This window comes from Salmo salar, chromosome 03, assembly GCF_965601325.2.
Source record: "Salmo salar chromosome 03, fSalSal1, whole genome shotgun sequence".
NCBI classification, from domain to species: domain Eukaryota; kingdom Metazoa; phylum Chordata; class Actinopteri; order Salmoniformes; family Salmonidae; genus Salmo; species Salmo salar.
The window spans coordinates 12,379,302-12,402,470 of NC_138293.1; the positions used below are offsets into that span (position 1 = coordinate 12,379,302).

General features: G+C 41.7%; 1 protein-coding gene across 1 annotated transcript in view; it reads left to right on the top strand.

Annotated features, from left to right (window-relative positions):
- LOC106598456 (SH3-containing GRB2-like protein 3-interacting protein 1) overlaps positions 1 to 23,169 on the top strand; it is a 72,572-nt gene that overhangs the window by 18,951 nt on the left and 30,452 nt on the right. Inside the window, exons 3-5 of the mRNA XM_082973266.1 lie at positions 3,176 to 3,197; positions 12,580 to 12,637; positions 15,369 to 15,541. Of these exons, the coding sequence (XP_082829392.1) occupies positions 3,176 to 3,197; positions 12,580 to 12,637; positions 15,369 to 15,541 (253 nt within the window). The remainder of the gene's footprint in view (positions 1 to 3,175; positions 3,198 to 12,579; positions 12,638 to 15,368; positions 15,542 to 23,169) is intronic.

Genomic DNA, 23,169 nt, shown 5'->3' on the forward strand with positions numbered 1-23,169 from the left:
TCCTGTAGACAGTTTAATGTGAGTGTTCTCCTGTAGACAGTTTATTATGAGTGTTCTCCTGTAGACAGTTTAATGTGAGTGTTCTCCAGTAGACAGTTTAATGTGAGTGTTCTCCTGTAGACAGTTTAATGTGAGTGTTCTCCTGTAGACAGTTTAATGTGAATGTTCTCCAGTAGACAGTTTAATGTGAGTGATCTCCTGTAGACAGTTTATTATGAGTGTTCTCCTGTATACAGTTTAATGTGAGTGTTCTCCTGTAGACAGTTTAATGTGAGTGTTCTCCTGTAGACAGTTTAATGTGAGTGTTCTCTAGTAGACAGTTTAATGTGAGTGTTCTCCTGTAGACAGTTTAACGTGAGTGTTCTCCAGTAGACAGTTTAATGTGAGTGTTCTCCAGTAGACAGTTTAATGTGAGTGTTCTCTAGTAGACAGTTTAATGTGAGTGTTCTCCTGTAGACAGTTTAACGTGAGTGTTCTCCAGTAGACAGTTTAATGTGAGTGTTCTCCTGTAGACAGTTTAATGTGAGTGTTCTCCAGTAGACAGTTTAATGTGAGTGTTCTCCTGTAGACAGTTTAATGTGAGTGTTCTCCTGTAGACAGTTTAATAGGAGTGTTCTCCTGTAGACAGTTTAATATGAGTGTTCTCCAGTAGACAGTTTAATATGAGTGTTCTCCTGTAGACAGTTTAATGTGAGTGTTCTCCTGTAGACAGTTTAATGTGAGTGTTCTCCTGTAGACAGTTTAACGTGAGTGTTCTCCTGTAGACAGTTTAATGTGAGTGTTCTCCTGTAGACAGTTTAATGTGAGTGTTCTCCTGTAGACAGTTTAATGTGAGTGTTCTCCTGTAGACAGTTTAATGTGAGTGTTCTCCTGTAGACAGTTTAATGTGAGTGTTCTCCAGTAGACAGTTTAATGTGAGTGTTCTCCAGTAGACAGTTTAATATGAGTGTTCTCCTGTAGACAGTTTATTATGAGTGTTCTCCAGTAGACAGTTTAATATGAGTGTTCTCCTGTAGACAGTTTAACGTGAGTGTTCTCCTGTAGACAGTTTAATGTGAGTGTTCTCCTGTAGACAGTTTAATGTGAGTGTTCTCCTGTAGACAGTTTAATATGAGTGTTCTCCTGTAGACAGTTTAATATGAGTTTTCTCCTGTAGACAGTTTAATGTGAGTGTTCTCCAGTAGACAGTTTAATGTAAGTGTTCTCCTGTAGACAGTTTAACGTGAGTGTTCTCCTGTAGACAGTTTAATGTGAGTGTTCTCCTGTAGACAGTTTAATATGAGTGTTCTCCTGTAGACAGTTTAATATGAGTTTTCTCCTGTAGACAGTTTAATGTGAGTGTTCTCCAGTAGACAGTTTAATGTGAGTGTTCTCCTGTAGACAGTTTAACGTGAGTGTTCTCCAGTAGACAGTTTAATGTAAGTGTTCTCCTGTAGACAGTTTAATGTGAGTGTTCTCCTGTAGACAGTTTAATGTGAGTGTTCTCCAGTAGACAGTTTAATGTGAGTGTTCTCCAGTAGACAGTTTATTATGAGTGTTCTCCTGTAGACAGTTTAATGTGAGTGTTCTCCAGTAGACAGTTTAATGTAAGTGTTCTCCTGTAGACAGTTTATTATGAGTGTTCTCCTGTAGACAGTTTAATGTGAGTGTTCTCCAGTAGACAGTTTAATGTGAGTGTTCTCCTGTAGACAGTTTAATGTGAGTGTTCTCCAGTAGACAGTTTAATATGAGTGTTCTCCAGTAGACAGTTTAATGTGAGTGTTCTCCTGTAGACAGTTTAATGTGAGTGTTCTCCAGTAGACAGTTTAATGTGAGTGTTCTCCTGTAGACCGTTTAATGTGAGTGTTCTCCTGTAGACAGTTTAATATGAGTGTTCTCCTGTAGACAGTTTAATGTGAGTGTTCTCCAGTAGACAGTTTAATGTGAGTGTTCTCCTGTAGACAGTTTAATGTAAGTGTTCTCCTGTAGACAGTTTAATGTGAGTGTTCTCCAGTAGACAGTTTAATGTGAGTGTTCTCCTGTAGACAGTTTAATATGAGTGTTCTCCTGTAGACAGTTTAATGTGAGTGTTCTCCAGTAGACAGTTTAATGTAAGTGTTCTCCTGTAGACAGTTTAACGTGAGTGTTCTCCAGTAGACAGTTTAACGTGAGTGTTCTCCTGTAGACAGTTTAACGTGAGTGTTCTCCAGTAGACAGTTTAATGTTAGTGTTCTCCTGTAGACAGTTTAATGTGAGTGTTCTCCAGTAGACAGTTTAATGTGAGTGTTCTCCTGTAGACAGTTTAATGTGAGTGTTCTCCTGTAGACAGTTTAATGTAAGTGTTCTCCTGTAGACAGTTTAATGTGAGTGTTCTCCTGTAGACAGTTTAACGTGAGTGTTCTCCTGTAGACAGTTTAATGTGAGTGTTCTCCTGTAGACAGTTTAATGTGAGTGTTCTCCTGTAGACAGTTTAATGTGAGTGTTCTCCTGTAGACAGTTTAATGTGAGTGTTCTCCAGTAGACAGTTTAACGTGAGTGTTCTCCAGTAGACAGTTTAATATGAGTGTTCTCCTGTAGACAGTTTAATGTAAGTGTTCTCCTGTAGACAGTTTAATGTGAGTGTTCTCCTGTAGACAGTTTAATGTGAGTGTTCTCCAGTAGACAGTTTAACGTGAGTGTTCTCCTGTAGACAGTTTAATGTGAGTGTTCTCCTGTAGACAGTTTAATGTGAGTGTTCTCCAGTAGAAAGTTTAATGTAAGTGTTCTCCTGTAGACAGTTTAATGTGAGTGTTCTCCTGTAGACAGTTTAATGTGAGTGTTCTCCAGTAGACAGTTTAATGTGAGTGTTCTCCTGTAGACAGTTTAATGTGAATGTTCTCCTGTAGACAGTTTAATGTGAGTGTTCTCCTGTAGACAGTTTAATGTGAGTGTTCTCCTGTAGACAGTTTAACGTGAGTGTTCTCCAGCAGCTACAGCAGGATTTACTTTGGTGACACTTTGGTTGTAAGTCCATAGACCTGCATTTGGTATGTTGCTCTATGTAGAACATCAATAGAGGGGACATCTAAATAAAGTTTGTTTATTTTTATTCGATAACTATTTGAGCTGTCATTGAAAACATATTTTTGACCTTATCGCCCATATTTTCTAAGTAGTCTGATGATTGTGATCTTTCCTCTCTCGTCTCTCTGAACAGTGGCTCCCCTGACAAAGATGGAGTAAGTACGAGAAAGGTAGACTATGGGGTAAAGCATCGATCTGATGTCATTGATACTCTTATCCTCGCTCTTCTTTGTTTGTTTACTTCACTGTAGTTGAATGTATCCCATTCGTGAATAGTGCTGTTCTTGTTGTTGATTCAAGCTGTGGATATACTGTTGAAGTCGGAAGTTTACATACACCTTAGACAAATACATTTAAACTCAGTTTTTTCACAATTCCTGACATTTAATCCTAGTAAAAATTCCCTGTCTTAGGTCAGTTAGGATCACCACTTTATTGTAAGAATGTGAAATGTCAGAATAATAGTAGAGAGAATTATTTATTTCAGCACATTCCCGGTGGGTCGGAAGTTTACATAAACTCAATTAGTATTTGGTAGCATTGCCTTTAAATTGTTTAACTTGGATTAAACGTTTCGGGTAGCCTTCCACAAGCTTCCCACAATAAATTGGATGAATTTTGGCCCATTCCTCCTGACAGAGCCGTGTAACTGAATCAGGTTTGTAGGCCTCCTTGCTCGCACACGCTTTTTCAGTTCTGCCCACACATTTTTCTATAGGATTGAGGTCAGGGCTTTGTGATGGCCACTCCAATACCTTGACTTTGTTGTCCTTAAGCCATTTTGCCACAACTTTGGAAGTATGCCTGGGGTCATTGTCCATTTGGAAGACCCATTTGCGACCAAGCTTTAACTTCCTGACTGATGTCTTGATGCTGCCACTCCCGTGCTTCACGGTTGGGATGGTGTTCTTCGGCTTGCAAGCGTCCCCCTTTTTCCTCCAAACATAATGATGGTCATTATGGCCAAACAGTTCTGTTTTTGTTTCATCAGACCAGAGGACATTTCTCCAAAAAGTACGATCTTTGTCCCCATGTGCAGTTGCAAACCGTAGTCTGGCTTTTTTTATGGCGGTTTTGGAGCAGTGGCTTCTTCCTTGCTGAGCGGCCTTTCAGGTTATGTCGATATAGTACTCGTTTTACTGTGGATATAGATACTGTGGATATAGATACTAGATACTAAAATTATGTCAATTAGCCTATCAGAAGCTTCTAAAGCCATGACATAATTTTCTGGAATTTTCCAAGCTATTTAAAGGCGCTGTCAACTTAGTGTATGTTAACTTCTGACCCAGAGTGAATTATAAGTGAAATAATCTGTCTGTTAACAATTGTTGGAAAAATTACTTGTGTCATGCACAAAGTAGATGTCCTAACCGACTTGCCTAAACTATAGTTTGTTAACAAGAAATTTGTGGAGTGGTTGAAAAACAAGTTTTAATGACTCCAACCTAAGTGTATGTAAACTTCTGACTTCAACTGTATAAAATGCTTGATGGTATGAGAGTTTCTCACTGACACGTTCCATTATCACAGAAAAAGACCAACGGGGCTCCAAATGGCTATTATGGGGAGATTGATTGGGAGCGATATGTAAGTAGATATGTACAGCACAGTGCGGTACGTGATCCCTCTATAGTGTCAGTGATTAGTAGTAATACAATGGGTTAGGGAATAAGCAATAACAGCTATAGGGATAAAAGAGGAAGTGCCGCCCTGGTTGTCAAAACTCAAACTCATGACGTGACTAGTGACTAATGTCTAGTGACTAATAACTAATGAATAGTGACTAATGTCTAGTGACTAATAACTAATGAATAGTGACTAATGTCTAGTGACTAATAACTAATGAATAGTGACTAATGTCTAGTGACTAATAACTAATGAATAGTGACTAATAACTAGTGACTAATAACTAATATATAGTGACTAATGTCTAGTGACTAATAACTAACATCTTGTGACTAATAACTAATGAATAGTGACTAGTGACTAATAACTAATGAATAGTGACTAATGACTAGTGACTAATAACTAATGAATAATGACTAATATCTAGTGACTAATAACTAATGAATAGTGACTAATGTCTAGTGACTAATAACTAATATCTAGTGACTAATAACTAATGAATAGTGACTAATGTCTAGTGACTAATTACTAATGAATAGTGACTAATATCTAGTGACTAATAACTAATGAATAGTGACTGTCTATTGACTAATAACTAATGAATAGTGACTAATGTTTAGTGACAAAAACGAATGACTAATGACTAATGTCTAGTGACTAATATCTAGTGACTAATAACTAATGAATAGTGACTAATGTCTAGTGACTAATTACTAATGAATAGTGACTAATGTCTAGTGACTAATAACTAATGAAGAGTGACTAATAACTAATGAATAGTGACTAGTGACTAATAACTAATGAATAATGACTAATGTCTAGTGACTAATAACTAATGAATAGTGACTAATAACTAATGAATAGTGACTAGTGACTAATAACTAATGAATAGTGACTAATATCTAGTGACTAATAACTAATGAATAGTGACTAATGTCTAGTGACTAATAACTAATGAATAGTGACTAATAACTAATGAATAGTGACTAATGTCTAGTGACTAATAACTAATGAATAGTGACTAATTACTAATGACTAGTGACTAATAACTAATGAATAGTGACTAATGACTAGTGACTAATAACTAATAAATAATGACTAATGTCTAGTGACTAATAACGAATGAATAGTGACTAATGTCTAGTGACTAATAACTAATGAATAATGACTAATATCTAGTGACTAATAACTAATGAATAGTGACTAATGTCTAGTGACTAATAACTCATGAATAATGACTAATATCTAGTGACTAATAACTAATGAATAGTGACTAATGTCTAGTGACTAATAACTAATATCTTGTGACTAATAACTAATATCTTGTGACTAATAACTAATGAATAGTGACTAATGTCTAGTGACTAATAACTAATGAATAGTGACTAATGACTAGTGACTAATAACTCATGAATAATGACTAATGTCTAGTGACTAATAACTAATATCTTGTGACTAATAACTAATGAATAGTGACTAATGTCTAGTGACTAATAACTAATGAATAGTGACTAATATCTAGTGACTAATAACTAATGAATAGTGACTAATAACTAATGAATAGTGACTAGTGACTAATAACTAATGAATAGTGACTAATATCAAGTGACTAATAACTAATGAATAGTGACTAATAACTAATGAATAGTGACTAATATCTAGTGACTAATAACTAATGAATAGTGACTAATAACTAATGAATAGTGACTAATAACTCATGAATAGTGACTAGTGACTAATAACTAATGAATAGTGACTAATGTCTAGTGACTAATAACTAATGAATAGTGACTAATGTCTAGTGACTAATAACTAATATCTTGTGACTAATAACTAATATCTTGTGACTAATAACTAATGAATAGTGACTAATGTCTAGTGACTAATAACTAATGAATAGTGACTAATGACCAATAACTAATGAATAATGACTAATGTCTAGTGACTAATAACTAATGAATAGTGACTAATGTCTAGTGACTAATAACTAATGAATAGTGACTAGTGACTAATAACTAATGAATAATGACTAATGTCTAGTGACTAATAACTAATGAATAATGACTAATGTCTAGTGACTAATAACTAATGAATAGTGACTAATAACTAATGAATAGTGACTAGTGACTAATAACTAATGAATAGTGACTAATATCTAGTGACTAATAACTAATGAATAGTGACTAATGTCTAGTGACTAATAACTAATGAATAGTGACTAATAACTAATGACTAGTGACTAATAACTAATGAATAGTGACTAATGACTAGTGACTAATAACTAATAAATAATGACTAATGTCTAGTGACTAATAACGAATGAATAGTGACTAATGTCTAGTGACTAATAACTAATGAATAATGACTAATATCTAGTGACTAATAACTAATGAATAGTGACTAATGTCTAGTGACTAATAACTAATGAATAATGACTAATATCTAGTGACTAATAACTAATGAATAGTGACTAATGTCTAGTGACTAATAACTAATGAATAGTGACTAATGTCTAGTGACTAATAACTAATGAAGAGTGACTAATAACTAATGAATAGTGACTGGTGACTAATAACTAATGAATAATGACTAATGTCTAGTGACTAATAACTAATGAATAGTGACTAATGTCTAGTGACTAATAACTAATGAATAGTTACTAATAACTAATGAATAGTGACTAGTTACTAATAACTAATGAATAGTGACTAATATCTAGTGACTAATAACTAATGAATAGTGACTAATGTTTAGTGACAAAAAACGAATGAATAATGACTAATGTCTAGTGACTAATAACTAATATCTTGTGACTAATAACTAATGAATAGTGACTAATATCTAGTGACTAATAACTAATGAATAGTGACTAATAACTAATGAATAGTGACTAATGTCTAGTGACTAATAACTAATGAATAGTGACTAATAACTAATGACTAGTGACTAATAACTAATGAATAGTGACTAATGACTAGTGACTAATAACTAATAAATAATGACTAATGTCTAGTGACTAATAACTAATGAATAGTGACTAATGTCTAGTGACTAATAACTAATGAATAATTTTATTTATTTATTTATTTCACCTTTATTTAACCAGGTAGGCAAGTTGAGAACAAGTTCTCATTTACAATTGCGACCTGGCCAAGATAAAGCAAAGCAGTTCGACAACATACAAAAACACAGAGTTACACATGGAGTAAAACAACATACAATCAATGATGCAGTAGAAAAAAAAATAAGACTATATACAATGTGAGCAAATTATGTGAGATAAGGGAGGTAAAGGCAAAAAAATGCCATGGTGGCAAAGTAAATAAAGTATAGCAGGAAAAACACTGGAATGGTAGATTTGTAGTTTGAAGAAAGTTCAGAGATAAAATATAAATAACATGGTGCAAAGGAGCAAAATAAATAAAATAAATAAATACAGTAGGGGAAGAGGTAGTAGTTTGGGCTAAATTATAGATGGGCTATGTACAGGTGCAGTGATCTGTGAGCTGCTCTGACAGCTGGTGCTTAAAGCTAGTGAGGGAGATAAGTGTTTCCAGTTTCAGAGATTTTTGTAGTTCGTTCCAGTCATTGGCAGCAGAGAACTGGAAGGAGAGACGACCAAAGGAGGAGTTGGCTTTAGGGGTGACCAGAGAGATATACCTGCTGGAGCGCGTGCTACAGGTGGGTGCTGCTATGGTGACCAGTGAGCGGAGATAAGGGGGGACTTTACCTAGCAGGGTCTTGTAGATGACCTGGAGCCAATGTGTTTGGCGACGATTATGAAGCGAAGGCCAGCCAACGAGAGCGTACAGGTCGCAGTGGTGGGTAGTATATGGGGCTTTGGTGACAAAACGGATGGCACTGTGATAGACTGCATCCAGCTTGTTGAGTAGGGTATTGGAAGCTATTTTGTAAATGACATCGCCGAAGTCGAGGATTGGTAGGATGGTCAGTTTTACGAGGGTATGTTTGGCAGCATGAGTGAAGGATGCTTTGTTGCGAAATAGGAAGCCAATTCGAGATTTCACTTTGGATTGGAGATGATTGATGTAAGTCTGGAAGGAGAGTTTACAGTCTAACCAGACACCTAGGTATTTGTAGTTGTCCACAAATTCTAAGTTAGAACCGTCCAGAGAAGTGATGCTGGACAGGCGGGCAGGTGCAGGCAGCGATCGGTTGAAGAGCATGCATTTAGTTTTACTTGTGTTTAGGAGCAGTTGGAGACCACGGAAGGAGAGTTGAATGGCATTGAAGCTCGTCTGGAGGGTTGTTAACACAGTGTCCAAAGAAGGGCCAGAAGTGTACAGAATGGTGTCGTCTGCGTAGAGGTGGATCAGAGATTCACCAGCAGCAAGAGCGACATCATTTATGTATACAGAGAAAAGAGTTAGCCCAAGAATTGAACCCTGTGGTACCCCCATAGAGACTGCCAGAGGTCCAGACAGTAGGCCCTCCGATTTGACACACTGAACTCTGTCAGAGAAGTAGTTGGTGAACCAGGCGACGCAATCGTTTGAGAAACCAAGGCTACTGAGTCTGCCGATGAGGATGTGGTGATTAACAGAGTCAAAAGCTTTGGCCAGGTCAATGAATACGGCAGCACAGTATTGTTTCTTATCGATGGCGGTTACGATGTCGTTTAGGACCTTGAGCGTGGCTGAGGTGCACCCACCAGCTCTGAAACCAGATTGCATAGCGGAGAGGGTGCGGTGGGATTCGAAATGGTCGGTAATCTGTTTGTTGACTTGGCTTTCGAAGACCTTAGAAAGGCAGGGTAGGATGGATATAGGTCTGTAGCAATTTGGGTCAAGAGTGTCACCTCCTTTGAAGAGGGGGATGACAGCAGCTGCTTTCCAATCTATGGGAATCTCAGACGACACGAAAGAGAGGTTGAACAGGCTAGTAATAGGGGTTGCAATAATTTCGGCAGATAATTTTAGAAAGAAAGGGTCCAGATAGTCAAGCCCAGCTGATTTGTAGGGGTCCAGATTTTGCAGCTCTTTCAGAACATCAGCTGAATGGATTTGGGAGAAGGAGAAATGGGGGAGGCTTGGGCGAGTAGCTGTGGGGGGTGCAGTGCTGTTGAATGCAGTAGGGGTAGTTAGGTGGAAAGCATGGCCAGCCGTAGAAAAATGCTTATTGAAATTCTCAATTATAGTGGGCTTATCGGTGGTGACAGAGTTTCCTATCCTCAGTGCAGTGGGCAGTTGGGAGGAGGTGTTCTTATTCTCCATGGACTTTACAATGTCCCAGAACTTTTTAGAGTTGGAGTTGCACGAAGCGAATTTCTGTTTGAAAAAGCTAGCCTTGGCGTTTCTAACTGCCTGTGTGTATTGGTTTCTAACTTCCCTAAAAAGTTGCATATCGCGGGGGCAGTTCGATGCTAATGCAGAACGCCACAGGATATTTTTGTGTTGGTTAAGGGCAGTCAGGTCTGGGGAGAACCAAGGGCTATATCTGTTCCTGGTTCTAAATTTCTTGAAAGGGGCATGCTTATTTAAGATGGAGAGGAAGGCATTTAAAAAAAATAACCAGGCATCCTCTACTGACGGGATGAGGTCAATATCCTTCCAGGATACCAGGGCCAGGTCGATTAGAAAGGCTTGCTCGTTGAAATGTTTCAGGGAGCGTTTGACAGTGATGAGTGGAGGTCGTTTGACCGCTGACCCATTACGGGTGCAGGCAATGAGGCAGTGATCGCTGAGATCTTGGTTGAAAACAGCAGAGGTGTATTTAGAGGGCACGTTGGTTAGGATGATATGTATGAGGGTGCCAGTGTTTGCGGCTTTGGGGTTGTACCTGGTGGGTTCATTAATAATTTGTGTGAGATTGAGGGCATCAAGCTTGGATTGTAGGATGGCTGGGGTGTTAAGTATGTCCCAGTTTAGGTCACCTAGTAGCACGAGCTCTGAAGATAGATGGGGGGCAATCAGTTCACATATGGTGTCCAGAGCACAACTAGGGGCCGAGGGGGGTCTATAGCAGGCGGCAACGGTGAGAGACTTGTTTTTGGAGAGGTGGATTTTTAAAAGTAGAAGTTCAAATTGTTTGGGTACAGACCTGGATAGCAGGACAGAACTCTGCAGGCTATCTCTGCAGTAGATTGCAACACCGCCCCCTTTGGTCGTTCTATCTTGTCTGAAAACGTTGTAGTTAGGGATGAAGATTTCAGAGTTTTTGGTGGACTTCCTAAGCCAAGATTCAGACACAGCTAGGACATCCGGGTTGGCAGAGTGTGCTAAAGCAGTGAATAAAACAAACTTAGGGAGGAGGCTTCTAATGTTAACATGCATGAAACCAAGGTTATTACGGTTACAGAAGTCATCAAAAGAGAGCGCCTGGGGAGTAGGAGTGGAGCCAGGCACTGCAGGGCCTGGATTCACCTCTACATCCCCAGAGGAGCAGAGAAGAATAAGTATGAGGGTACGGCTAAAAGCTATAAGAATTGGTCGTCTGTGACGTCCAGAATAGAGAGAAAAAGGAGCAGGTTTCTGGGGGCGATAAAATAGCTTCAAGGTATAATGTACAGACAAAGGTATGGTGGGATGTGAGTACAGAGGAGGTAAACCTAGGCATTTCGTGATTATGAGAGAGATATTGTCTCTAGAAACATCATTGAAACCAGAAGATGTCATAGCATGTGTGGGTGGAGGAACTGAGAGGTTGGATAAGGTATAATGAGCAGGGCTAGATAATAATGACTAATATCTAGTGACTAATAACTAATGAATAGTGACAAATGTCTAGTGACTAATAACTAATATCTTGTGACTAATAACTAATGAATAGTGACTAATAACTAATGAATAGTGACTAGTGACTAATAACTAATGAATAGTGACTAATGACTAGTGACTAATAACTAATGAATAGTGACTAATATCTAGTGACTAATAACTAATGAATAGTGACTAATAACTAATGAATAGTGACTAGTGACTAATAACTAATGAATAGTGACTAATGTCTAGTGACTAATAACTAATGAATAGTGACTAATGTCTAGTGACTAATAACTATTATCTTGTGACTAATAACTCATGAATAGTGACTAATGTCTAGTGACTAATAACTAATGAATAGTGACTAATGACTAGTGACTAATAACTAATGAATAATGACTAATGTCTAGTGACTAATAACTAATGAATAGTGACTAATGTCTAGTGACTAATAACTAATGAATAGTGACTAGTGACTAATAACTAATGAATAATGACTAATGTCTAGTGACTAATAACTAATGAATAGTGACTAATGTTTAGTGACTAATAACTAATGAATACTGACTAATGTCTAGTGACTAATAACTAATGAATAGTGACTAATATCTAGTGGCTAATAACTAATGAATAGTGACTAATATCTAGTGACTAATAACTAATGAATGTGACTAGTGACTAGTGACTAATGAATAGTGACTAGTGACTAATAACTAATGAATAGTGACTAGTGACTAGTGACTAATGAATAGTGACTAATATCTGACGTGACTAATAAAAATTAAGAAAATATATTACAATTTCAGAACCGCTTATGCAATACTTTGCTTATGAAGATGTTTCAACCACAATGGGGAAACCACATTCTAAACTTTACTTCCCACAACCAGACGTCACTTCCACTTCTGCTCCCAACAACTGTCCTGATTATGGCAATCAATCATCCTCGTGTAACATTGATTTTGGAATCAAAACGTGATGTCTCTTTTCAGAATCGTACATTAAGTTTGTGTGAGTCTTAACAAACAAGCATCTTCAAACCTCTCCAGCTATAAAAACACAGGACTGCAGTTTTTTTATGTGTGCGTTTCTTTCCCCACTAGCAATGAGAGAAGTGAATGTATTTGTTGTTACACGATGTCACAAACAGTCATTTTACCACTTACATATTTACTTCCTGTTACAGGCCGCTCCAGACGTGGACGCTGAGGGCTTCAGTCTCAGACCCGGAGAGGAGAGAGAAAATATCCTTTTAGATGATCAGATGTAGTCCATGTGGAATGGCTAGCTAGTTAGCAGTGAGCTAGTAGCGGGCATAGTGCAAGTGACGTCACCTGCCCTGGGACCTAGAGAGGTACTGTTGTCCTGCCCTGAGACGTAGAGAGGTACTGTTGTCCTGCCCTGAGACCTAGAGAGGTACTGTTGTCCTGCCCTGAGACCTAGAGAGGTACTGTTGTCCTGCCCTGAGACCTAGAGAGGTACTGTTGTCCTGCCCTGAGACCTAGAGAGGTACTGTTGTCCTGCCCTGAGACCTAGAGAGGTACTGTTGTCCTGCCCTGAGACCTAGAGAGGTACTGTTGTCCTGCCCTGAGACCTAGAGAGGTACTGTTGTCCTGCCCTGAGACCTAGAGAGGTCCTGTTATCCTGCCCTGAGACCTAGAGAGGTACTGTTGTCCTGCCCTGAGACCTAGAGAGGTACTGTTGTCCTGCCCTGAGACCTAGAGAGGTACTGTTGTCCTGCCCTGAGACCTAGAGAGGTACTGTTGTCCTGCCCTGAGACCTAGAGAGGTACTGTTGTCCTGCCCTGAGACCTAGAAAGGTACTGTTGTCCTGCCCTGAGACCTAGAGAGGTACTGTTGTCCTGCCCTGAGACCTAGAGAGGTACTGTTGTCCTGCCCTGAGACCTAGAGAGGTACTGTTGTCCTGCCCTGAGACCTAGAGAGGTCCTGTTGTCCTGCCCTGAGACCTAGAGAGGTACTGTTGTCCTGCCCTGAGACCTAGAGAGGTACTGTTGTCCTGCCCTGAGACCTAGAGCGGTACTGTTGTCCTGCCCTGAGACCTAGAGAGGTACTGTTGTCCTGCCCTGAGACCTAGAGAGGTACTGTTGTCCTGCCCTGAGATCTAGAGAGGTACTGTTGTCCTGCCCTGAGACCTAGAGAGGTACTGTTGTCCTACCCTGAGACCTAGAGAGGTACTGTTGTCCTGCCCTGAGACCTACAGAGGTACTGTTGTCCTGCCCTGAGACTTAGAGAGGTACTGTTGTCCTGCCCTGAGACTTAGAGAGGTACTGTTGTCCTGCCCTGAGACTTAGAGAGGTACTGTTGTCCTGCCCTGAGACCTAGAGAGGTACTGTTGTCCTGCCCTGAGACTTAGAGAGGTACTGTTATCCTGCCCTGAGACCTAGAGAGGTACTGTTGTCCTGCCCTGAGACTTAGAGAGGTACTGTTATCCTGCCCTGAGACCTAGAGAGGTACTGTTATCCTGCCCTGAGATCTAGAGAGATACTGTTGTCCTGGTCGGCGTTATTATGCTTCTTTTGGTGATCAGTGTTAATGTGTGCAGAGGGTCCCTGGTTCACGCCCAACTCAGGGCAGACAGGGGTGGAAGCTAAGCTGTTACACAGGCAACCGTCTTGGGACACTGACTGCTAAGCTATCGACCTGTTTAGCTAGCTGAGTGACATATTGGCCCAGTGGATCTCTATGTTAAATAGGCCAAATCACTCAGACACCCTCTCTATCTTTATGCTCTACATTTGAGTGAACCTGACCTGCAGGACCAAAAGAGTGAAAACAGTCTAGAGTCACATAAGAGTGTTTCCCCTCGCTATCTCTGTTGCATCCTGCCTAGAACGTTTTTAATACCATTGGTTTCAATTGAACATGTAGGTTTGTGTAACCCCTAATCACTGGCCTAGGATCAAATCAGCAATTGAGCCTCATGATGATGTGAGATATTCTAGTTTTCAGCAGTGAGATACACTACCGGTCAAAAGTTTTAGAATACCTTTCTTTATTTTTACTATTTTCTACATTGTAGAATAATAGTGAAGACATCAAAACTATGAAATAACACATATGGAATCATGTAGTAACCAAAAAAGTGTTAAACAAATCTAAATATATTTTATATTTGAGATCCTTCAAATAGCCACCATTTGCCTTGATGACAGCTTTGCACCCTCTTGGCATTCTCTCAACCATCTTCACCTGGAATATTTTTCCAACAGTCTTGAAGGAGTTTCCACATATGATGAGCACCTGTTGGCTGCTTTTACTTTACTATGCGGCCCAACTCATCCCAAATCATCTTAATTTGGTTGAGGTCGAGGGAGTGTGGAGGCCAGGTCATCTGATGTAGCACTCCGTCACTCTCCTTCTTGGTCAATTATCTCTTACACAGCCTGGAGGTGTGTTGGGTCATTGTCCTGTTGAGAAACAAATGATAGTCCCACTAAGCCCAAACCAGATGGGATGGCGTATCGCTGCAGAATGCTGTGGTAGCCATGCTGGTTAAGTGTGCCTTGAATTCTAAATAAATCACAGGCAGTGTCACCAGCAAAGCACCCCCACACCATAACACCTCCTCCTCCATGCTTTACGGTGGGAAATACACATGCGAAGATCATCCTTTCACCCACACCGCATCTCACAAAGACACAGCGGTTGGAACCAAAAATCTCAAATTTGGACTCATCAGACCAAAGGACAAATTTCCACCGGAAATGCAAACTTGTAATGTATTCAAGATTGAAAAAGGCTTCTAAAGTTTGTAATTTCCACTTTAAAATGACAGACTTGATTTTCCCTAACGAAAAATGTACGAACCCCTACAAAAAAATATACATTTATTATAATCCACATAATAATTCACATTTCCTTTTGCTGCAGGATTATTTTCCTTCTGTAGCAAACTGGCTCAAATTAAGATCCTACATCTGTATGTAAAAGATCTTCTTACTTAATGAGTGTTCACCAGCTCCCAAAGGCAAGCAGCACTTCTCCTCCAGCGACACTGAGGATGAGGACGACAACAGGAAGTTCAAGATCAAGATCAAGCCGTTGCCCTCCGACACTGCCAAGTGTGCCGTCCCCTCCATGGATGAACTGAAAGCTTCCGTTGGGGGTTTGGCTCTATCTCCCTCTTTGGTGAGTCCTTGCTGTTCTAACTGTATGTAACTGGAGTAGGGTGAAGTTGTCCCTAGACGGTGATTTTGGGTCAGTTTAGCATTTTCCCCACTAATTGTTAAGGGAATGCTGACCCTAGATCTGTACCTAGTGAAGTAGGATAAAGTGCAATGTCCCTGACTGAACTTGAACTTAAACTTGGGTCATTGTAACTGCTACTCCAAGAAAGCTAGCTCTCTCTGGTGTTATATTAAGTATTATATGAATCGGTTTGTTGAAACTGGAGACAGCTACAGCTAATTCTAGCCAGTGATATGATCTGGAATGTACTAAACATCTGAATATCTGTTCCTCCTCTCACTTCCTCCCCCTCTTCATCTCCCCCTCTTCCCTTTCTCTCTCCATCTTCCCTTTCTCTCTCCATCTTCCCTTTCTCTCTCCATCTTCCCTTTCTCTCCATCTTCCCTTTATCTCCCTCTCTCTCCATCTTCCCTTTCTCTCTCCATCTTCCCTTTCTCTCTCCATCTTCCCTTTCTCTCTCCATCTTCCCTTTCTCTCCATCTTCCCTTTATCTCCCTCTCTCTCCATCTTCCCTTTCTCTCTCCATCTTCCCTTTCTCTCTCCATCTTCCCTTTCTCTCTCCATCTTCCCTTTCTCTCTCCATCTTCCCTTTCTCTCTCCATCTTCCCTTTCTCTCCATCTTCCCTTTATCTCCCTCTCTCTCCATCTTCCCTTTCTCTCTCCATCTTCCCTTTCTCTCTCAATCTTCCCTTTCTCTCTCCATCTTCCCTTTCTCTCCATCTTCCCTTTATCTCCCTCTCTCTCCATCTTCCCTTTCTCTCTCCATCTTCCCTTTCTCTCTCAATCTTCCCTTTCTCTCTCCATCTTCCCTTTCTCTCCATCTTCCCTTTATCTCCCTCTCTCTCCATCTTCCCTTTCTCTCTCCATCTTCCCTTTCTCTCTCAATCTTCCCTTTCTCTCTCCATCTTCCCTTTCTCTCTCAATCTTCCCTTTCTCTCTCCATCTTCCCTTTCTCTCCATCTTCCCTTTATCTCCCTCTCTCCATCTTCCCTTTCTCTCTCCATCTTCCCTTTCTCTCTCCATCTTCCCTTTCTCTCTCAATCTTTCCTTTCTCTCTCCTCCCTTTCTCTCTCCATCTCCCTCTCTCTCCTACATCTGTTACTCTTGTAGAGGAGAAGTCCGGTAAGCCAGTCTTTTTTAAATGTAATTTCTTTATCTGTTTCAGTATAAAGAAAAGGCATGGCATGGATTCACTTGGCTGTGGATTCTTTTCTCACTTGGATTCTCTTTCCCCTGCTGTAGCTAAAAAATCCCCAACGGGCAAAATGTTGCATGTGATGTGACGTCACATTTTTGTTGTTGTTATAAACAGATTCTCTGTCATATCACCAGATTAGAACTAAACAATCATTGTTTTCACGACGACATAAAGAAAGACATCGTATTTTGGTTGTTATCTGGTCAGCTATAACCCGTATTACAACCAGATGAAGATGTATTTTTCTGGTTGCTAAAAAGATATTTACGAAATGTTTTTTTACAAACCATAATGATGTCAGTGATGTCATTACAACCAGTTTGGCTGCTGGGATAGGCTCTTCTATTTGAGATGTTTAGCTATTCCTCCCTCTGCATGTCATGTATGCTTTATGGTACTAACTCATTCACACTGCATGCCTTTAACACATTTTATTTTGCTTAATAACTTTAGTTGAATCTCCCTTGCAAAAGCTTGCATCGTATATAATGCACAATCCTTCGCATAACACCTGTTCATAGCCTATTGATTCTGTTTGACCAAAGCTAATTGGCGCTGGCGTAATGCAGCATCTCTGGACCCCCCCCCCCCCCGCAAGGTCGGAATACCCCCCCATTTAAAAAAAGACAAACGAATGCGTCAGCCAGATAGCCACTCAAAAAGTATAGACTACCGATCTCTGCCCTTGGTGCTGAAATTGCAACAAGTTGATGTGAATCGATTATAGAGTTTCTGTGGTGCCAGGGCATGTAGCCTATAGCTTTGCTTTAGCTAATGGATAAATGTTTATTAGGCCTAATTGATTGTAATTTTCTCATGTTAAGTCAAACATTTCACAAAGCTATCCACAGTGTCACAAGGCTGCCATTTAGACTGCTGGCTGGCAGCAATAATGTCATTATTTGTTCAGTAATTCAAGTTGGAAATTCAAACATTGCAGATTTATGAAATACATGTTCGATACAACAGAATACTAATAACAAACCAATTGCTAAAAAAAATACAACTGTCCTGTATAGCCTACCTGAACCTGCATGACATGAGCCGTCCTCGCACTCTCCCAGCTTGGATAGAAAGTTGTGCGTAAAACCAGTCTATTAATGCCAAATAATAGTCAGCACACCCTCAAAACACCAGCTTACGTTGTTTCATTATGCAGTGTAGCCTACTATCTATAGCTATATACAGTATTTAGCTACTATTTAGTTGCTATTTAGAAACTCTTCATAAAAATTACACATCAAATAGCCTAAACATTTTGGAAAAAGGTAGTCGGCTTTGGTAGCTACAGTATGAGCCTGGCCTCTAGCAGCTACAGTATGAGCCTGGCCTCTAGCAGCTACAGTATGAGCCTGGCCTCTAGTAGCTACAGTATGAGCCTGGCCTCTACTAGCTACAGTATGAGCCTGGCCTCTAGTAGCTACAGTATGAGCCTGTCCTCTACTAGCTACAGTATGAGCCTGGCCTCTAGTAGCTACAGTATGAGCCTTTTCTCTAGTAGCTACAGTATGAGCCTGGCCTCTAGCAGCTACAGTATGAGCCTGGCCTCTAGCAGCTACAGTATGAGGCTGGTCTCTAGTAGCTACAGTATGAGCCTGGCCTCTAGTAGCTACAGTATGAGCCTGGCCTCTACTAGCTACAGTATGAGCCTGGCCTCTAGCAGCTACAGTATGAGCCTGTCCTCTAGTAGCTACAGTATGAGGCTGGCCTCTAGTAGCTACAGTATGAGCCTGGCCTCTACTAGCTACAGTATGAGCCTGGCCTCTAGTAGCTACAGTATGAGCCTGGCCTCTAGTAGCTACAGTATGAGCCTGGCCTCTAGCAGCTACAGTATGAGCCTGGCCTCTACTAGCTACAGTATGAGCCTGGCCTCTAGCAGCTACAGTATGAGTCTGGCCTCTAGTAGCTACAGTATGAGCCTGGCCTCTAGCAGCTACAGTATGAGCCTGTCCTCTACTAGCTACAGTATGAGCCTGGCCTCTAGTAGCTACAGTATGAGCCTGGCCTCTAGTAGCTACAGTATGAGCCTGCCCTCTACTAGCTACAGTATGAGCCTGGCCTCTAGTAGCTACAGTATGAGCCTGGCCTCTAGCAGCTACAGTATGAGGCTGGCCTCTAGTAGCTACAGTATGAGCCTGGCCTCTACTAGCTACAGTATGAGCCTGGTCTCTAGTAGCTACAGTATGAGCCTGGCCTCTACTAGCTACAGTATGAGCCTGGCCTCTAGTAGCTACAGTATGAGCCTGCCCTCTAGTAGCTACAGTATGAGCCTGGCCTCTAGCAGCTACAGTATGAGCCTGGCCTCTAGCAGCTACAGTATGAGACTGGCCTCTAGTAGCTACAGTATGAGCCTGGCCTCTACTAGCTACAGTATGAGCCTGGCCTCTAGTAGCTACAGTATGAGCCTGGCCTCTAGTAGCTACAGTATGAGCCTGGCCTCTAGCAGCTACAGTATGAGCCTGGCCTCTACTAGCTACAGTATGAGCCTGGCCTCTAGCAGCTACAGTATGAGCCTGGCCTCTAGTAGCTACAGTATGAGCCTGGCCTCTAGCAGCTACAGTATGAGTCTGGCCTCTAGCAGCTACAGTATGAGCCTGGCCTATAGTAGCTACAGTATGTGACTGTGTCGCCTTGCATGTTTGTGTGCTAATGTTTTCACCACGGCCTGTAGATCCAATTTGCGGATCCGACTGTTTTCTATACCGAGTATTGACAACCCAGTCTTTCCTGAGACATTGTACATTATATGTCCATTGGGCTGGACACAATATAAACTCAGTCTTGAATGATGTATGCCAAGTTATACCAGAGATAAGACTTGATATTGTTACCACACAACTCAAACGCCGGTTCACCGGTATGAACAAAATCACAAATCGTTTTTTTTGTTGAGCCCCCAAGAACTGTTAATCTGCTAAAGATAATGAGTTTGAGTTTATTTATTCTTGCTCACAGATGAAACTTCAAGAAATGCAGACTTTACATTACTAATAATAAAACACTCATTTAAAATACATAACACATAATACGTGACATAAATAGAATATTGAACAATTGTAAACATTACAGTACATTTTTCATGATGGAAAGAAATGTAAATATTGAAATGTGATTAAAAAAAATAGAATTTTTGGGAGAACCATTTAAGGGTAGAGTTATTATAGAGTGATAGTAGTGGGTAGAGTAGCGTTTCACAGGTGGTTCGTACGGGCAGTTATACAGGACAGTTTGTGGCTGTTTCTCAGGAGCCTGGTGGTACCTCTTGTTGGAGGGAGCAGGTCATTCAGTGGATGGTCAAAAGTGTGCATGTCCTTCACCAGATGCACTGCAGCCTGCTCTCGCCTGCTCTGCAGTGAGGGGAGCTGTGGTTGGACTGCTCCACCTCTGGAGATGTTCCTCAAGGACCTCCTCTGCACCCTGCATAGTTGGACCTGCTGCTTTTTACTGCATCCAACTTCACTTCACCGTATTCCAGACAAGGCTTTACCAGTGTAGTATAGATTGTGACCAGATTTTCAGTGGGTATGCCTTTTCTGGCAAGAACTGTCAAAAAGTGAAGGTGTTTTGAGGCCTTTCTCACTGACTGCTCCACATGTGTGTCACCACTGAGGTTAGAGTCTAGATGAAAACCAAGATACTTAGTTGTTGTTACCACTCCAAAAAAACAACAATGGTGAGGGTGTTACTGGCTGATATGTCAAAGCCTTTGATTGAGTAGATCACGCAAAGCTCCTGCAACATCTATCTGACATTGTGTCCAAGGTTACTAGCCTGGCTCCACAGCTACACCACAGGAAGAAGACAGAGGGTGATGGTTACTAGCCTGGCTCCACAGCTACACCACAGGAAGAAGAAGACAGAGGGTGATGGTTACTAGCCTGGCTCCACAGCTACACCACAGGAAGAAGACAGAGGGTGATGGTTACTAGCCTGGCTCCACAGCTACACCACAGGAAGAAGACAGAGGGTGATGGTTACTAGCCTGGCTCCACAGCTACACCACAGGAAGAAGACAGAGGGTGATGGTTACTAGCCTGGCTCCACAGCTACACCACAGGAAGAAGGCAGAGGGTGATGGTTACTAGCCTGGCTCCACAGCTACACCACAGGAAGAAGACAGAGGGTGATGGTTACTAGCCTGGCTCCACAGCTACACCACAGGAAGAAGACAGAGGGTGATGGTTACTAGCCTGGCTCCACAGCTACACCACAGGAAGAAGACAGAGGGTGATGGTTACTAGCCTGGCTCCACAGCTACACCACAGGAAGAAGGCAGAGGGTGATGGTTACTAGCCTGGCTCCACAGCTACACCACAGGAAGAAGACAGAGGGTGATGGTTACTAGCCTGGCTCCACAGCTACACCACAGGAAGAAGAAGACAGAGGGTGATGGTTACTAGCCTGGCTCCACAGCTACACCACAGGAAGAAGAAGACAGAGGGTGATGGTTACTAGCCTGGCTCCACAGCTACACCACAGGAAGAAGACAGAGGGTGATGGTTACTAGCCTGGCTCCACAGCTACACCACAGGAAGAAGACAGAGGGTGATGGTTACTAGCCTGGCTCCACAGCTACACCACAGGAAGAAGACAGAGGGTGATGGTTACTAGCCTGGCTCCACAGCTACACCACAGGAAGAAGACAGAGGGTGATGGTTACTAGCCTGGCTCCACAGCTACACCACAGGAAGAAGGCAGAGGGTGATGGTTACTACCCTGGCTCCACAGCTACACCACAGGAAGAAGACAGAGGGTGATGGTTACTAGCCTGGCTCCACAGCTACACCACAGGAAGAAGACAGAGGGTGATGGTTACTAGCCTGGCTCCACAGCTACACCACAGGAAGAAGAAGACAGAGGGTGATGGTTTCTAGCCTGGCTCCACAGCTACACCACAGGAAGAAGACAGAGGGTGATGGTTACTAGCCTGGCTCCACAGCTACACCACAGGAAGAAGACAGAGGGTGATGGTTACTAGCCTGGCTCCACAGCTACACCACAGGAAGAAGACAGAGGGTGATGGTTACTAGCCTGGCTCCACAGCTACACCACAGGAAGAAGACAGAGGGTGATGGTTACTAGCCTGGCTCCACAGCTACACCACAGGAAGAAGACAGAGGGTGATGGTTACTAGCCTGGCTCCACAGCTACACCACAGGAAGAAGAAGACAGAGGGTGATGGTTACTAGCCTGGCTCCACAGCTACACCACAGGAAGAAGACAGAGGGTGATGGTTACTAGCCTGGCTCCACAGCTACACCACAGGAAGAAGACAGAGGGTGATGGTTACTAGCCTGGCTCCACAGCTACACCACAGGAAGAAGACAGAGGGTGATGGTTACTACCCTGGCTCCACAGCTACACCACAGGAAGAAGGCAGAGGGTGATGGTTACTAGCCTGGCTCCACAGCTACACCACAGGAAGAAGGCAGAGGGTGATGGTTACTAGCCTGGCTCCACAGCTACACCACAGGAAGAAGACAGAGGGTGATGGTTACTAGCCTGGCTCCACAGCTACACCACAGGAAGAAGGCAGAGGGTGATGGTTACTAGCCTGGCTCCACAGCTACACCACAGGAAGAAGACAGAGGGTGATGGTTACTAGCCTGGCTCCACAGCTACACCACAGGAAGAAGGCAGAGGGTGATGGTTACTAGCCTGGCTCTACAGCTACACCACAGGAAGAAGACAGAAAGTGATGGTTACTAGCCTGGCTCCACAGCTACACCACAGGAAGAAGACAGAAAGTGATGGTTACTAGCCTGTGGCTTTCACAAGGGTGGTAGTAGTGCTGGACTTTGGTAGGTAGGCATACTGATTTGTGCACTGTTGGCATGAGTTTTTTTGTTGTTGATGAAGTTCTCCTGGATTTTTCCAAGGCATGAAGTTAGAGAGATGGGCCTCCAGTCGACCGTTGTACATGGGTTTGACACTTTAGGTATGGGGACACACATTGTCAGTGTTCCAGGCAGCAGGAACAGTCTCCTGCCAGTAGGTGGTGTTAACTATGTGTGTGATGACAGGGGCTAGATCTTCTGCATGCTCTTTTAGTACTGTTGGGTTCAGGGTAAACTTTGAACATTGAGATACTAAAGGCATGATAGATCAGAAGCATAGTATATAAAGGAGTGAAAGATACAGGCTTTTACGTCAGAAGTGAATGGTTCTCTGTAGAAAGACAGATGGCTGTGGAATGTGTTGGGTGGACAGGAGGAAGTCACAGGATTGCTATAGGGGAAGCAGATGGACATCTGTGGATTCGGCGAAGGAGGGGTTGAGGTCAGGAGTTCAGGTCAGATCCCCTGAAGGGAGTAATAAGGGTTTAGTATCCTGTTACCCTCTTCCTGTGGAACCATAAGATGTAAGGATT